The sequence below is a fragment of the Mustela putorius genome, unplaced genomic scaffold (assembly GCF_011764305.1).
Source record: "Mustela putorius furo isolate JIRA1106 unplaced genomic scaffold, ASM1176430v1.1 tig00003845_pilon_pilon_pilon, whole genome shotgun sequence".
Lineage (NCBI taxonomy): Eukaryota > Metazoa > Chordata > Mammalia > Carnivora > Mustelidae > Mustela > Mustela putorius.
In genome coordinates, this window is record NW_025421998.1 from 40,660,260 (window position 1) to 40,678,958 (window position 18,699).

The following is an 18,699-nucleotide window of genomic DNA, read 5'->3' on the forward strand; positions in this document are numbered from 1 at the left end:
TCTCTCTCTGCCTGCCTCTCTGCCTACTTGTGATCTCTGTCTGTCAAATAAATAAATAAAATATTTTTTAAAAATGCTACTAATTTGATACAGTGCTGAATATGGAGCCCCGAAGCCCATTCTCATAAACAGGGATGGGAGGTGTTTGTGACATTTGGAATGTTAAATTCTGCTGTCATGCTGAGTTTTGGGTAAGCAGGGAAATGGTGCTTTGTTGCCATGGAAAATAGATATGATTACTTAAAACTGTCATCTCCTATGGTTATTTGCATTTTCATTTAAAACAACTCTGAAAGATGGAAAACAAAGCAGAGAAATTTAATTCAGTAAAGTTCCCAAACATGAACTTCTTGGACAATGTTTTACAAAAGAGATCCCTAGGCCGTTAATATGTAAATAAGGAAGCTACCGGTCATATAATCTCTTATTTCACAGACATTACAAAAGAAGCATTTTCAAACAAATGTTTAGTCTCTACACTCTAACTATAGGAGCTATCATCCCTCCACATTCATGAGAAATGGATCATCTGATGGCTTGATTTTTAAAAACAAATATAGTGTACTTTTGCATTAGAGTCCATCATTGTGGAGTGAGGAGAGAAGTCTCAACTATCAATTTTCTGTGCATTAATTCCCCTTTCCCTTCTCTCTCTCTCTCTTTCTCTTTTTATATATTTTTAAAAGATTTTATTTATTTATTTGACAGATAAAGATCACAAGTAGGCAGAGAGGCAGGCAGAGAGAAAGAGGGAAGCAGGGGCTCGATTTGGGGCTCGATCCCAGGACCCTGAGATCATAACCTGAGCCGAAGGCAGACGCCCTAACCACCGAGCCACCCAGGTGCCCCTCCCTTCTCTCTTATAGAGGGGAAAAAAGAACACAAATAAAGCCTACCTTTGGTCCTCGAACAGCAATTCCTGGTTCTCCTTTAAATCCAGGCATCCCCGGGCCTCCTCTGTCTCCCTGCACATTTCAAATAATGTTCAGTTTCAGGCTTTAAATGGCGGGAGAAACCATAAGAGCATAAAACACAAAAGAGTGAGGCAATTTATAAAGGGCTTAATCTATCAGTCTCAGATCTTGAGGTAGTAGCTTCCTCTAATATATTTGAGGGGGATTTCAAATACCAAGCAAATAAAACCTGTCAGGGAGGACTGTGACAACTGTTTATAGAAAGGCCACTGAAATAAGTGGCTATCTAGACTCAAATATTTAGACTATAGGAATACCCAGGAAAGCTCTTAAATCTGAGTGGTTTTCTTTTCTGCCAGACTCTCTGATTATTAATCCTACTGGATTCTTCTGAATAAACACAATAAATTTTTACCTGCATTAGGGTCTAGAATTTGATAGAGGTAGTTCATGGTGAAGAGACAACTTCAAGACCAGGAGCAAGAAACCTGTTTCTAATCTTCAATTTCCTGCTAGCCTTTAGTTTGCTTACTTGTGAAATGTCAGCGTTGAACCAGATAAAATCTTGGGGTTCTTCCAAAACTAAAATTCTAGTTTACTGATATCATGAATTTTCCCCACGCCAACTGCCAAAGATCCAAGTTATAACTCAATCAATCATTCATTCATTCACTCACTCACTCCCAAAAATGCATACCTTTGGCCCAGGTGGCCCAGGGATTGATGCTCCAGGCATCCCAAAAGGGCCCATAATTCCTGGTTCACCCTAAAAAGAAAAGAGCAAAATACTCATTACATTACAAGCAAAGAAACCATATATAAGAATTATATTAGGGAAAAAAAAAAAGAATTATATTAGGAAAAACATAGAAATGTATTTCCAGCCTTTTAAAATATTATGACCTGTTTCACAGACCAATGTGAAAATATTTGAACATTTTTGCTAAATCACTGCTAAAGTTTTTGATGATGAACATTTCAGGGCCTTTAATAAATGCACTCAATTAGTTTCTCAATATTAGGAAATTTTTATCCCTTGTGCATTCTTTTATTAGTTAATAAAATTATGCAATTCATGGTGCTTCCTTTTTGTATTGCATGTCAGGAAACTCAGAGGGAAATGTTTGTTCAATTATAACAGTTTTCTTCAACATAAGTTCTTGGGTATACTTGGTAAGTAAATAATGTTTCCTGTAGTTCCTTCTAACCTTTTCCTTTGTTATTTTATTTTAAAACCCATGGTATATCCGTCTTCCATTGTATCTTAGCTCATATCACTTTTTTAGAACTAGGGAGTTTATGGTAAAAACGATGGAATTTTGAATTAAAAAATGTCGTGTGTGTGTGTGTGTGTGTGTGTGTGTGTGTATTGAGTCTCAAGAAAGACTCAAACAATATCTCTGTCCCATCTGGTTCTGGACCAGTGATCCTCAAATCATCAGAGGAATTTGATAAAATATAGGGTCAGGTCTCAGCCCCAGAGATTTTAATTCCATAGGTCTAGGAGCTGGGCCCAGGAATATGAGTTTTATGAGGCCTCTCTGGAAATTCTGATATAGGTACAATTATCTCACTTCAAGACACTATCCAAAGCAATTGTCATTAAAAAAGGGTACACACAACCACAGGTGTTCAAAATGACCCATTTGGGATACTAGAAGAAAATATTAGGGCTTCATTATAAATTTTTTCTCTTCTAAATTTTCAACTATTTATGTAAATTTCATGGCATATTATTATAGTTTATGAGTTAAAACTACAATTAAAGAATAAACCTATATTGAAGTGTTGTCAAATTTATTTTGACTAGTTAGGGATTTGTTATCAATCAGTTTGGAAACTACTGATGTAGGACAGGTGTGACAAAGTGCCACCTTCAGACTAAATATGGCCCTCTGCCAGGTTTCACACAGCCTTGGGCTAAAAATGGTTTTCATATTTTGTTTTGTTTTTTAAGTAAGCTCCACACCAGTGTGAGGCTTCAACTCATGACCTCAAGATCCAGAGTCACATACTTTACCTACTGAGCCAGCCAGGTGTCCCAATTTTCCGATTTTTAAATCATTGTTATTTAAGTGACCACATAATACCTTCAATTTGGCTCTTTGACCACAAGGCCTGAAATATTATCTGTGCCTTTCCAAGAAATGTGCCTTCCCCTTGCTTTAGAGGCTGAACTGACCTTTGTGGTGGGAGCTACTCAGTTGGCCCCCTGTTTCCTCTGAGAGGGACTCCATCAATCAGACTCTCCCCTAATGACTCTTGCCCTGGACCACAGTCACCTTCACAGCCGAGGCCTCCCACTGTGTTGATTATCCAGTAAGACCCACAGGCTGAGCACCCCAGCCCACCGGGGCTCAGCTCCTGCTACACACGTATGTGCCAAATCTGTAAGGCACTGGCATATGACACAGCCAGGATTCTGGTGACAGATAACCACGCAATTCAATCCTATGGCAAAGGAATAACAGATCTACTTGTTAAAACTCTCATTAAACCAGGTTAACCAAAATTATGCTTTTAGATTTCATCTATTCTACTCTTCTTTTTTTAAAGTCAATTACTTTTTAAAAATATGAAAATATATATAGATAGTATATAATTCTTTTAAAGACCCTTTATTATGTCCTTGCTTTAAAATATGGCAGTTCTTCATCAAAAAAGCTTTATTTCAAAATACAGGAAAATACTATTTGAAGAAGAGAGTAAGATATAAGGAATAACTGTTGTTATTAATACTGATATAACACTTTCCTTATATAATGGCATTTCTCATCTTGTGCTCCTTGAATTACCTGTAGCACGGGACGCTTATTTAAGAAACATACAGGACGCTTATTTAAGAAACATAGATTTCTAGGACCCACCAACTTTCTAAAATCCCACTGTCTGGGCATGGCGCCAAGAAATACCGATTTGTAACAAACTCCCAGGTGATACTGACAGACACTGAAGCTTAATGGCTTGTGGACAGGGGGTGATTTGTTTTCTACCTGCTCTTTTCTTGCCGGTACTGTTTTTGTACATTTGTTTGTCTCTTTAATAGTCCTTCAACATACTCCATGTCTCCTTACGATTAGCATCTTCCTAGAAGCCTGAACTCTCTTAGGTTTGCAATGTCTGTTTCCTGACACATCCAGATGACCTCAATATTCTCTTTGGCTAAGTCAGGACACACACCTGATTGCCTATCTTGCAATTTCCTTTACTTCATCCTCAGCGTCTGGTCCTGGTCGGGTCATAGATCCCCTACTTTTCACTGCACAGTAATAATTTTTTTTTCCCTCTCTGAATAGCTTCATGTACTGAACACTTGCTATGTGCCAGGAACAGTGCTCAGTGCTTTATTAACTCTTTCAGTCTTTACAGACATCCTGGGAAACAGACACTGTTACTGCTTTCTATTGAGGTGGCTGGTCCCAAAAGGTTCCAGGTACAACAGGAAAAGCCTACTCTCCTGCATTCTGAAGCCCTGCTCATCACCACCCCCACCTTGCCTCTCAGTCTGGAACCATGTTGTTATTTCACAAAACAAAATGGAAGAGAATCAGTACCTCCGACAGTCTTAACTTTACCCCAACTTCTGAATATTTGGTGGTCACTTGAAAGAATGGACATACAGAAGGTCTCTATGTATCATAAATGCTTCAGTGAAGATCACATATTTTATGGACTCTTTATTCCATTCTGTTTGGCCCAAAATAGTATGTTTTCTAAAGCCTTTTTTTCATTTGGATTTGTTGAGAAGGAACTGGTTGGTCCAATTTGTGGTGGGAAGCTAATGTTCTATTAAACCCAGATGCAATAACAATCTCCCCAAAGCATAAATGAGAATATAAGAAACATACCTTTGGCCCTTCAGGCCCTGGAAATCCCCTCTGTCCTGGATTTCCTTTGCTTCCTTTCTTTCCTTCATCACCCTGACAAAATAATGATAAAAATACAGTTGTATGAACAAGCCCTCCTTGCTCTTAACAGCAACCCTATCAGGATCATGTTCTCAACTCACACTGATTTCCAAGCCATGTGTCCCAAGTCCAGCTCAGCTGTACAGGATTTGTCAATGTTCTTGAGCAGACTGGATGACTTCAGAATTGTTCAGTCTTTACCACTTATTGAATATGATTCGATTTTTTTTTTTTTAATCTAAGTTCAGTATCTCTTGTTGAGGACTTGAATTGGAATTCCCAGTTCTTTTGCAGCATTGGTTTATTAACACATACTTCTGAGACGTTCACGGTTTCAGAAAAGACAGCTAGCTACCTGTGCTTTTTCAGCTTTAATGCTGCTTGAGTTTTAAGACATAAAATGAGATATTTTCCAAGAGCGAGAACAAACGGGCATTTGCCAGAGGGGAGGTGGGTGGCAGGGTGGTTGAACTCGGTGGAAGTCATGAAGAGTACATGTATCTCGAGCACTGAGCAATGTGTCAAATTGTTGAATCGCTATATTTTATCCCCGAAATTATTAAGACACTGCATTAATTATACTTGAATAAGAAAAAATTTTTTAATTTTACATCTATAGATTGTAAAGATGGCGACAAGGAAGGGAAGCATGAAAGAGCTAGCTATACTAAATGTTACCACTAAAAAACTCCAGATTTTTGAAATCCAGCTCCATTTCTTCCTCACTAAGGAATCTAGCTCTGTCTCCCAAATGAGATCGATAATTTTATTGGTAGAAAGATGCATGGGTATTAACCTGGAGCTCAGTTAAAAACTGCCCCCTGGCTGTTCCTCAGCCTGGTTGTGTAAGCTAGTACTTCCCTGAAGGAATTTTCTTACGTTCCAGCAGAGCCCTCACAGCATTACAAAACTATCCTTAAATCAGGGCTCAACTGCAAGGTAGTATATCCAAATGTGGCTCAAGGAAGGAATAACATTTGGAGGTTTGCTGATGAGGCCATTAAAACCTTTATGACATAAATGACTATCCTACTATTTTCAAACTTAAGCATGCTTCAGAATCATGTGGAGGGCTTGTTAGCCCACAGATCGCTGAGCCGCACATCCACAGTTTCTGATTTAGTAGGTCTGCATTGAGTTCCAAGAATTCACATTTCTGACATGTTCCCAAGGTCATCAGCAAAGCAGACACTCCCTCGAGAAGAAGAGGTGAACCCCTACCTATAGATTGTAATTAACTCCCCAAGGTCAAACTAATAAAGAGCAGTGACACGGGTGATTAAAAAAAAACAAAAACACAACACTCACATGTTATTGTACCCTTAACTTATCATATCATTATCATCTGCCAGCAGAAGCAAAATCTAACCACAAACTAGTTATTTTCTTCCATTCACTCCCAAACTTAATTTACTGACCTAAATAACCCAGAAGACAACAGTGGGAACCCAGTTAAAGATAATAAAGTGCCTGTGCTGAACTGTAACATATCTGGGCCACATAGTGTCTTCCTATCACTCTTCTCCATAACTTTCCACAGCCACACTCAGAGCTACACATCCAGTGCCCTCTCTTTCCAGCACATTCTCCTTGCTCTGTCGGTAGCATCTGACAACACCGAGTGCTTTCCTCTTGAAACCCTCTCACCTTCGCTTCCCTAACATGGTAACTATTCTGCTTATCTTCATGCTCTTCTGAATATTTTTTTCTCCAACTACTGTACAATGTGGGTTTGAAGACTCAGCTCTCTTTCCCAGAGACATCATTCATTCTTCCAGCTTCAATGATTAACTCCAAGGGGTCTGGTTTCTAAAAGTATATTGTGGAAAACATCAGTTCTCCTGAATGTTAATAGACACACATTTCTAAAAGTATTTTTGGTGGGCATAAAAAAGGTATTCTCTGTCCACGTTCACAAAGAAAAGAGAGGGGGAGGTCTCATAGTCTGATAAATCAATAAAAGGTTTGAAATTCCGCAAACGTATTTAAATGTCAAATTCTCACATTTAAGGTTAAGGACTCAATATTTGCACAAGACATAGACTTCTTAAGCTTTCACTGATCATTTTAATGCAATTATAAATACAACTCTAATAAGTATGCAGATATTATTTTTACTTTGCTCATATATAATTCTGCAGAATCTTTATATGGACACTGATGACTGTACATGAAAACTGCAGGAACATCTGGTATCTTAGAAGCCGTAGGTTATGTCACTAGTGATCTATTAATGAATTTGGACAGTCTCATCTTTATAAAGATCTTATTCAACCAGCATTTCTACGATGACTTCAGATCACTACATTTGTATCTTTAGGGTAAATACCCAAGTCGTGAAAATGAAACCTCCCTTCAAAAGGTGATATTTCTTATTACTGTGTGAGATACTATAAATATTTGAAGAAAATGTATGGACTTTCAAGTCTCAAGGATATATTTCAAGGCTTCTTTTCTATGTGTTTTAAAATGTCAGTCTGATCATTTATTGAGAAAACCTGTGTTGAACTCTTCCTAGTTGCCGGGTCTTATGATAGATTTTATGATAGATCTTAGGAAAATAAAAATGAATAATACATACTTGCTGTCTTCTGAAAATGCACAAGTTGGAGCCATAATTTTAAGCCAAAAGTAAACATATTAGACATAGCAGGAATAGCAATCAAATTTCTCTTAAACTGTCTCTTGAGCAGTCTGCTTTCCCCAACACCTTGTCAGTTCCATACCTTGGGGCCAGGCTGTCCTTTTCCAGGTGGTCCTTCTGGGCCTCTCATTCCTGGAAGACCTGCTTCTCCCTAAAGGAAATGACACTGATGTGTGAGTGAACTCTCCATGGACAGTTTGTACAAGCCCACCTTGTCTCCTTTTACGGCCAGTGGATTCTCTGCTGAGCCCCTCCAGAATAATGTCTTAAAATTAATTTTGGAGTTAACCAACTTTAATAAATTCATATCAAACTCTAGTTGAGCCCAGAACAGCTGAAATAGGAAAAAGTCCAATTTCTCAGCCAATTTTCAAAGGATAAGCTCACTTTCCTTTGGCTCATAATTCTCATTTGATGGTTTGGTTTAAAAAAAAAAAATGAGAAAGACCTTCAGCCTTTCCATCTGCTGTTTTTCTCTACTTATCTTGAAAAATGAGTATTTCAAATGTCAACTCGTAATACTTCAAAAAATCATTATAATTACTTCCTGAATGGATTTACAGACTTTCTTTTTGGAGGGCAAAAAGTGTTTTTCTCAAGACTTTAATTAAAGTGCTTTCTAGGAATCACAAAGGGACTAGGTCACTGGAGAATGCCGTGGCTGAAATGCCAGAGAGAAAGTAGAGAGCACGAGACACTATTCAGCCATTAAACTGGTGCTTTTTCTCTCTAAAATAAGTAAAAAAGGAAACTTAAGAGTTGTGAGATGTTGGCTTAAAATGACTAAGTTTGTCCTGGATGGTCTAATTTGAAATCCTGTGGGACCAAGTTATCAGGGAGGCTCCACCGTTTTCACTCCAGTAACATGAAAAACAAGTGTTACCTTCTTCCCTGCGGCTCCATCCTCTCCGGGTACTCCTGGTTGTCCTGGGAGCCCTATGGAGCCTGGCTCCCCCTGGTGGATAAGCAAAGATTTTCTTTTTAATTTAATTTTTTTAAAAAAATTTTATAAACATATAATGTATTTTTATCCCCAGGGGTACAGGTCTGTGAATCACCAGGTTTACACACTTCACAGCACTCACCATAGCACATACCCTCCCCAATGTCCATAACCCCACCACCCTCTCCTGATCCCCCTCCCCCCAGCAACCCTCAGTTTGTTTTGTGACATTAAGACTCCCTGATGGTTTGTCTCCCTCCCGATACCATCTTATTTCATTTATTCTTTTCCTACCCCCAAACCCCCCACGTTGCATCTCCACTTCCTCATATCAGGGAGATCATATGATAGTTGTCTTTCTCCGCTTGACTTATTTCGCTAAGCATGATACCCTCTAGTTACACCCACGTCATCGAGAATGGCAAAATTTCACTTCTTTTGATGGCTGCATAGTATTCCAGTGTGTGTGTGTGTGTATCTCCACATCTTCTTTATCCATTCATCTGTTGATGGGCATCTAGGTTCTTTCCATAGTTTGGCTATTGTGGACATTGCAGCTATAAACATTCAGGTTCACGTGCCCCTTCAGATCACTACATTTGTATCTTTAGGGTAAATACCCAGTAGTGCAATTGCTGGGTCATAGAGTAGCTCTATTTTCAACTTTCTGAGTCACCTCCATGCTGTTTTCCAGAGTGGTTGCACCAGCTTGCACTCCCACCAACAGTGTAGGAGGGTTCCCCTTTCTCCGCATCCTCGCCAGCATCTGTCATTTTCTGACTTGTTGATTTTAGCCATTCTGACTGGTGTGAGGTGATATCTCATTGTGGTTTTGATTTGTATTTCCCTGATGCCGAGTGATATGGAGCACTTTTTCATGTGTCTGTTGGCCATCTGGATGTCTTCTTTGCAGAAATGTCTGTTCATGTCCTCTGCCCATTTCTTGATTGGATTATTTGTTCTTTGGGTGTTGAGTTTGAGAAGTCCTTTATAGATTTTGGATACTAGCCCTTTATCTGATATGTTGTTTGCAAATATCTTCTCCCATTCTGCCAATTGTCTTTTGGTTTTGTTAACTGTTTCCTTTGCTGTGCAAAAGCTTTTGATCTTGATGAAATCCCAATAGTTCATTTTTGCCCTTGCTTCCCTTGCCTTTGGAAATGTTCCTAGGAAGAAGTTGCTGCGGCTGAGGTTGAAGAGGTTGCTGCCTAAGCAAAGATTTTATTTCCTAGAAATTCATATTTATCTGTAAGTGTCATATTTATTGTGATTTAAATTCATACTTATGCACCACCATTTTGAGGTACTTGCCAATGGAGTGTATCTTACAGTATTTGGACCAGTCTATTAGTGGAGAAATCTGAGTAGTAGCCAGTAGTAGTTAAACTCTTTGACCTTGGGCAAGTTACTTAATCTCTTTGGATCTCAGTTTTGGATTATGTTCTTTCGGGTTGAACTGAAAACTCAAAAATGGGATGTTGAAGTTCTAACCACTGGTACCTGTGAATGTGACCTCATTTGGAAATAGGGTCTTTGTAGACATAACCAAGATGAGATGATGAGAGTAGGCTCTAATTCAACATGACTGCTGTCCTTATAAAAATAAAAAGAAGCAAACAGGAGCATTTGGGTGGCTAAGTGGGTTAAGCTTCTGCCTTCATCTCAGGTCATGATCTCAGGGTCCTGGGATGGAGCCCCACATTGGGCTCTCTGCTCAGCGGCGAGCCTGCTTCCCCCTCTCTCTCTGCCTGCTGCTCTGCCTACTTGTGATCTCTCTATCTGTCAAGTAAATAAATAAAATCTTTTAAAAAGAAGAAGAAGAAGCAAACATTGGGGCACCTGGGTGGCTCAGTTAGTTAAGTATCTGCCATCAGTGCAGATCATGATCCCAGAGTCCTGGGATCAAACCCCACAGGAGGGAGTCTGCTTCTCCTTTTCCCTTTCCCTCTGCCTGCTGCTCCCCATACTTGTGCTTTCTCTCTCCGTTGAATAAATAAATCTAAAAAAAAAAAAAATGCATTTGTTACAAAAGAAGAAGAAGAAGCAAAAGCCATGTAAAGGCAGACACATGGAGTGGGGGACTCCATGTGACAGCAGAAGAGTAGCTACAAGCCACAGAATGCCAAGCATGGGGAGCTAGCACCAGAAGCTAGGGAGAGGCAAGGAAAGATTCTTCCCTACAGGTTTTAGAGAAAGCATGACTCTGCAAACACTTTGATTCTCCACTTCCTCTGGAATTGTGACATGACGAATTTCTGCTGTGTTGCACCACAGTTTGTGATTCTTTGTTACAACAACCCCAAGAAACTAACATAGAAGTGCAATGTCAAATCTGATACTCAGTCATGCTACTTGATTTCAAGTTCATTTGTATTTAAGAATATGCCCTGTAAAGTGTTTGGAGATGACATGTGCTACTTTCTAACAGTGCCAGAGTATCCTTACTGTATTTATTAAGAGCAAAAAAAAAAAAAAAAAGAGAGAGAGAGAGAGAGAGAGAAACTAGTGAAAATAAAAAGAACAGTAAACCTAAAAATAAGTAGAAGGATATGGTGAAGATGAGAGCAGAAAGTAATAAATCTGAAAACTGAAAATAAGAAAAGTAACAAAATTAAAGAGTAGTATCTTTAAAAAACTAATAAATAAACCTCTAACAGGAATTACAAACACTAAAAAAGAAAAGTCCCAGATAAATGCTATTAAGAATTAAAGGGAAATATAAGCATATACATAGTAAAGATTTTTTAAAATCATAGAAAATTTCTGTGACAATTTCAATTGGAGAACGTTAATAAATAACTTTTAAGAAAAATGTGAATTACTTAAATGACATAAGGAGAAATGGGCAAGCTAAATAAACCAGAAGCATTGAAAAATTGAATCAGCAATCGAAAGTCTCTAATTTCCTCTCCTTCCAAGATCACAGGCTCTGCTGGTTCCACAGGCATGCCTTACAAATTCTTTATTCTTTGAAGAACAGGTATTCCCTATCATACAAATAGTTCCAAAAAACAGTAAAAGAGGGAAGTCTACCCAATTTATTTCATGAGGTTAACAAAAGTTCAATTAAAGTCATACAATAGTAGGACAAGGAAACTAAATTGTAGATCAGACTACCCATGAATGTAAATATCATGTAAGTTTCTCGTCAAGTGGAGGAATGGGGACCAGATTCAATTTCTTCCCTGACACACCTAAAAACCAAACAAAATACATGAAACAATATCTTTCAAGACACTAGATACCAAGTAATGAAGGATAATAATACCTGGGGTCAGGGAAACAAATCAGGTAAATACTGTAATTTCCCTAATTTACTGACTGGGTAGAGTTTCCCGGCCATGGTGCAGGAAGAGAGAACCCAGGGAAAGTTCAGAAATCTCTCCAGTTTAAGGAGACAAAGGTAGGAATCTAGATAAGCCAGGTATCAAAAATTCACGGACTAGATTACCTAATATGAAGAAGGTACACAGAGAGACCGGTGACGCTCTGATGAGTATCCCCCTCATGTAGTCAAGTAAATACTGTTCAGCACAGTGCAAAGAAACTATCCAATACCCAGAAAACAACCCACTAGCAACAGGCCAGAAATAGCACCCACTTCCAGTGACAAGAAAGGAAATCTCACAATTCTGAGGGCATAGATTAGAGTTCTAAGAAATGTCTTGCTTCAGTAGTCAAGAAAAATTAACCCAAGACCGAATGCTCTTATCTAAGGAAAATTAAAAGCAAGACCAAGAGGTGCAAACTGTTTTCAAGTGACTTAAAAAAATCCAGGAACAAGGACATGTAAAGAAATACAAAGTTATATGTAGCAATATAAAAATGTTTAACCCCCCAAAAGGTAAAAATCCACAAATTTGGCATCTTGCCAAAAATTATCAGCAATTCAATGAAACTGGAAAAAAAATTACCAAGAAAATTATAGGTGATAGAAGAGTAGAAAAGAACCCTAAATGTTATTGTACTGCATTCATATGTTCCATATGTTCAAGAAACCAGAGGAAAGTTGAGATATATTAAATAGAGACATGAAGTTATAGAAAGATACGAATTGAACTTCTAGAGTTGAAAATTGCAAAGTATGAGATAAACCATACCCTGGATGAAATTAAAAGAAAATTAGACATCATAGCAGATTAATGAACTGAAAAAATACAGCAATAAAAAAAATTTAAAATGAAACAGAGAGAAAAGAGACCAAAAAAGAATGAGCAGAATATCAGTGAAGCAGCCAAATTTAAATAACATGGCATTGTCTGGGGGAAGGCAGAGAGTGGGAAATATTTCAAGAAACAATGGCCTAATATTTCCAAATTTGATGAAATCAATAACCCACAGATCGAAGAAAATCAATGAATCCTGAGCACAAGAAGTATGAAGGAAACAAAAGTAAAGGTACATTATAATCACATGGTGTAAAACTAGTGATACAGAGAAAATCTCAAAGGTAGCCAGACATAAACAAGTAGGGAAATGAATGTGCAGATTCTAATGGATTTCTCATCAGAAACAATGCACACGAGAAGAAAGTGGAACAACATTTCAAACATAGTAAAAGAAACAGGAAAAACAAAAGAAAGAGAAAAAACAGAACAAAAACAGCCATCAACCCAGAATTCCATACCCAATGAAAATACAGACAAAATAAAGAGTGTTTTGGAAACGAATTTGACAATTTCTTGAAAAGCTAAATAGATACCTACCATATGACCCAGCCATTTCACTTCTAGGCACTTACCCCCAAAACTGAAAACCTATGTCCATACAAAGACATGTACATAATTGTTCAAAATAGCTTTATAATATCCCAAAGCTGGAAACAATCAAATTTCCCTCAACATAGGAATGGATGAACAAATGTTCCTACAGTGCAATACTATTCAGCAATAAAAAGAACAATAACAAAAAAGCTATCCTAAATGTTAAACATGGGCCACAAAGTAATTTTTCTGAGTAAAAGAGAAGACAAAAAAAAAAAAAAGAAAAGATTATTTGGCATGTTATTCCTCTTGCCTAAAATTCTAGGAAATACAAATGAATCTATAATGACATAAAGCAGACCAATAGTTACCAGAGATTGCAAAGCAGATCAGTAGAAGTTAGGGAGAAATGGAAGGATGGTATTACAAAGGGACATACAATAATTTGCTGCGGGGGAGATGATGGATACTTTAATTATTTGGTTTTGGTGATGGTTTCAAGAACATATATACACATATATGTTTTATCAAAGCGTACACTTTAACCATGTGCTTGTACTGTATGTCAACCACATAATAAATAAAATTATTTAAAATGGAAACAAAAGTCCTGAATAAAAGATTAGTCGATTAAGTTGCTATCATAAAAAAGTTATATATCATGACCAGTTGGGTTCATCTCAAGAATGCCAGGAAGGTTCAACAACTAAAAATTTTGGAAATGTTAGTATGCCATTATGAACAAGTTAAAAGGGAAACATAAAACAATTATCTTAGTGAATGCAGAATCGGATAAGATCCAATACTCATTTATAAGTAATAAGAAACTTTTGGTCCAATTGAAGCAGTAGGTAATTATCTTAACCTAATAGAGGTTGTCTAGCAAAAACCTACAGCAAATGTTATACTTAAAAGTGAAATTTTAGGAGCACCTGGGTGGCTCATTTGGTTAAGCATCTGCCTTTAGCTCAGGTCATGATCTTGGGGTCCTGGGATCGAGCACTGCTTCAGGCTCCCTGCTCAGCAGAGAATCTACTTGTCCCCTTCCCCTCCTCTCTGAATGTGCTCTCTCTCTCTCACTCTCTCAAATAAATAAATAAAATATATATTTTTTTTAAAGTGAAATTTCAGAAGCACTTCCTTTGAAGTCATTTCTTTTAAGCATTGCACTGGAGATCATAGCACTGTAAAATTTAAAAAAAAATAAGAAAAAACTAAAAAGAAAACAGTTTTTTATTTTCACACAATATGTCTATGTACACAGGGAATAAAAAAGATAGACTTTACAAACAATTATAAATAATAAGAGATATTATCAGCTACCTGAATACAAAAATCAATATACCAAAACAAATCAAAACCCCACCATGAACAAAATACTTCCCCTAACAGACCTGCAATAGTTAATTAAAAGATGTAGAAAAAGAAGCAAAAAATGGCAAAAAATTTCTCCAGTGTACCTTTTTAACTGAAAAACTAGAAGATCTTTGTGGATAAAATGACAAATATTTTCCTGAAAAATTAGTTTTATGCTGTGGTTTGAAAGACTCAATATTTAATCTAAAGATTCAATGCAATCCCAAGAGTATATCCCAATGGGATATTCCATCAGATTTGACAAGTCAATCCTAAGAGCAGTATGTTAGAGTCAAGAGTAACCAGGAAAGAAGTTGAGAGTATTTTTCCCTATTGATGATAAAACTTATTACAAATCTATCATAATCAAGACAAAGAAATCATAGCACTGAAAGACATAAATAGAAAATGGAGCCAAAAACAGAGCTCAGGCATGGATCCTCACACATAGAGAAGCTTGATGTACAACAGTGCAGCAAGGATGGACTATTCAGTAACCTGCACAGGGACATCTGGTTGTCCATCTGGGTAAAAAAAGGTCACTATGTTATACCAAATGCAAAAAAGAAACAGTAAGTGGACTAAAGACCTAAACATTAAAAAGCAAAAACCCCAAATTTTAAGAAGAAAATATATGAGTATCTTTATGACTTTGGAGCCAACAAATGTCTAAATAATATTTTAAAAGCTCAGACCATAATGGGATAGAAATACATCAGAACTGACAACTTTTGTATAGTAAAAGGTACCCTAAGTAAAAAAGACAAGCCATAGCCCGGGAGATATCTGCAAGTAACAAAGGATTAATACCCAGATATAGAAAGAACTTTAATAAGAAAGGAAGACCAAACCTAAAAAAAGAATGAATATTTACAGGAATTTGCGAAAGAGAAAAGCTGAAAGTCCATTAAGCGTCCAAAAACTGTTCAGTTACCAGGGAATAGAAATTAAAATAATGAGATGTATTTTACATGCTTCATATTGGCAAGAAAGTAGAGAAAGGAACATTTTCACATACTGTTAGAAGGAGGATGAATGGGCAGAACCATTTTACACATTGTCCACTTTGGACAGGATTTTCATGGTATCAAAATTGGAAAATTGCCCATACCCTATGATCTTTCAATTCTACTTGTAGCATCTATCACCAGCTTGTGAGAGAAACTTGTAGTCTGACTTACACAAAAGGAAACTCATAGAATGTTTATGGCAACATTGTTGGCAAACGCAAAAAATGGGAAGCAATTTAAACGTCCATCAATAGGAAAATGGATAAATTTTAAATGAGATTTTTATACAATAGACTACCATAGAGCAATGAAAATGAATGAAATAAAGGTGTATGAAGGGTGCCTGTAGCTCAGTTGGTTAAGCAACTCCCTTCAGCTCAGGTCATGATCCTTGAGTTGCAGGATGGAGTCCCCCATCAGGCTCCCTGCTCAGTGGGGAGTTTGCTTCTCCCTCTGACCCTCTCTCCTCTCATACTCTCTCTCCCTCTCTCAAATAAATAAATAAAATCATTTTGGGGTGCCTGGGTGGCTCAGTGGGTTAAAGCCTCTGCCTTCAGCTCAGGTTATGATCCCAGGATCCTAGGATCGAGCCCTGCATTGGGCTCTTTGCTCAGCAGGGAGCCTGCTTCCTCCTCTCTCTCTGCCTGCCTCTCTGCCTACTTGTGATCTCTATCTGTCAAATAAATAAATAAAATCTAAAAAAAAAATTTTTTTTAAATAAAATCTTTTTAAAAAAGGTATATGAAAACAAGACATGAGGCTGAAAATAAATATAAGGCAGAGTGATGCATTATGTAAAGTTTAAGAACTTTAACACACAAAGGCCATATGTAGCTTATGGATAAAAACATACATGGGAAAATTATAAAAACATCAAAAGAATGATAAACACCCAAATCGTGGTAATAATTATGTCTGGTGAGGGAGCACAGGGTCATGGGTGGCAGAAGCAGAGGCAGAGCCTTTAGCTATATCTGCAATGCTTTTTAGAAAAATAGCTAGAATACACATGGCAAAATGTCAACATATGATAAAGCTAGCTGTGGAATATATGGGGGTCTTCGTGCTTTCCTCCACGCTATTAAGTATGTTTGAAATATTTCGTTTTCTAAAGTCAGAGAAGCTTACAATTACACATCTAGTTAATGGCAAAACTGGAATTTAGGATTAGGTAGTCTAATTGCTGAGCCTTACTATCCTATGTTGTTTCTCTGAAATCGGCACACATATGACAACATATGTGTGCATATGTATATGTACACTGAATATATGTACAGTGACATATATGTCATAGTTAGCATATTACATGGCACATCAAAACCAATAGTGGCAGCTATTATTACTATTTATTACTATTTATATTAGTATTTGTTATTTATGTTAGTAATTATATTATATTATTATATATAATAATATAATATTATATTATAATTTGTAATATATGTTTTATGCACATGTAACACATCTATTCTTCTTTAACAGCCACACCTGTTAAAAGACACAGGTGAAAATAATCCTAATAATGTATTTTGCTTACCTCAGTAAGTCTGAAATGATGTCATTTCAGTATGTAACCAATCTGCAAATGTACTAGGGATGTAGTTCACATTGTTTGTGTCGAGCTCTGTAATCAAGCGTGTGTTTCACGCTAACCACGCATGTCACTTCACTCTTGTCACATTCCTGGCATTCAGTAAACACATGTGGCTGGTGGCTCCAATGTTGGGCACTGCATTTCTTGAGTGATTAGTAAGATGAAAAGTATTGCAGAAAACATGCCAGTTGAGGTGAAGGGCAAAAGCAAAGGCAAGAGCATGCTGAGATTAAAAAATCACTGTGTCACGGGAATGGGGGAGACTTACTTTAGGTTTAGGGAACAATTTTCTGAGTAGGCAGCTTTTGAGCTAAGACCTGAAACGTGAGCCCACCGCAAAACAAAACAAGGGAAGGACTGTTTGCTGAACTCCTACTGTGCTAGGTGCTCTGTTTTATAATATGCAGACAAGAATGTTCTTAAAGAATTGCTCTGTGTCAAAAGAGGGCCTTTGATCCTAATAAATATATGAATAAAATCCAGTAGCAGTTCTCAAAATAAACTAAGATTTTTGATTCTTCTTAAACAATAAGAGTTACACAGAGCATCAAACCCTTTTCTGAATAAATATTCTTCTCTGATGAAATAACAGATGACACATGCATGACCTGTATTGCATTTGGATACCAACGAAACTTTACATAATATAACGTAAGTTATCTAATTGTTTCTGATCTGTATGGTCAGCTCACCTTTGGGCCTTGTACTCCAACTCCCACTGGTCCTCTAGGTCCTGTAGCTCCTGTCTGGCCTACTTCTCCCTAGTGAGGAAAGAGTATTTAAAGAGATGTCATTATAGCAACAAAATAAAAATAACATATTCCTGCCTTAAGAGCTAAGCACTCCCTTGTATCAACAAAATAAGATAAAACCAAGCTTTATGTGCTCAATTCATATATATAAGTTCAAATATATACATAATAGATAGATGTTAATTATATTACTGATATTAATACTCATGATATATAGTAATATAAAATATGAAAAAATATTTTTAATATATATTATTTCAGTATATGTCTGTTTATAATTCAAATACATGTATTTGCATAATATATTATTTCAGTATATGTCTGTTTATAATTCAAATATATGTATTTGCCTAATATATTATTTCAGTATATGTCTGTTTATAATTCAAATATATGTTTTGCCTAACATCCCTTCAGGTGGATGGAGTTTTACCAGATTTGGAATATATAACGGTCTGGCTTAAAATATAGGCTAGGTAGAGGCACCTGGGTGGCTCAGTTAGTTAAGCATCTGCCTTCAACTCAGGTCATGATCTCAGGGTCCTGGGATCGAGCCCCATGTCAGGATCCTTGTTCAGTGGGGAAACTGCTTCTCCCTCTCTCTCTCTGCCCCTCCTCCAACTTGTGCTGTCTCCCCCCACCCCCACCAACCTCACTCACTCTCTCTCTCTCAAATAAATAAATAAAAAGTTATACATAGGCTAGGTAGCATACTCAAAAGGTGTAGGGCACCTGGAAGATAGGCAATTATATCCCACAACAACTGAAATTGACACATGAGAAATCAGAATGACTGCAAATCAAGAGCACTATCATAAGCAGAGAAAAACCCAAGCTTCCAATGATGAGCCCAATGCAAAAACCTCAAGGACAGT

General features: G+C 37.1%; 1 protein-coding gene across 1 annotated transcript in view; it reads right to left on the reverse strand.

Annotated features, from left to right (window-relative positions):
• Nucleotides 1–18,699, reverse strand: part of COL28A1 (collagen type XXVIII alpha 1 chain) — a 158,470-nt gene that overhangs the window by 75,990 nt on the left and 63,781 nt on the right. The window contains exons 18-23 of the mRNA XM_004767821.3: nucleotides 17,765–17,833; nucleotides 8,350–8,421; nucleotides 7,549–7,617; nucleotides 4,763–4,834; nucleotides 1,612–1,680; nucleotides 897–965 (exon numbers count right to left, since the gene is read on the reverse strand). Coding sequence (XP_004767878.1) covers nucleotides 897–965; nucleotides 1,612–1,680; nucleotides 4,763–4,834; nucleotides 7,549–7,617; nucleotides 8,350–8,421; nucleotides 17,765–17,833 — 420 coding nt within the window. The remainder of the gene's footprint in view (nucleotides 1–896; nucleotides 966–1,611; nucleotides 1,681–4,762; nucleotides 4,835–7,548; nucleotides 7,618–8,349; nucleotides 8,422–17,764; nucleotides 17,834–18,699) is intronic.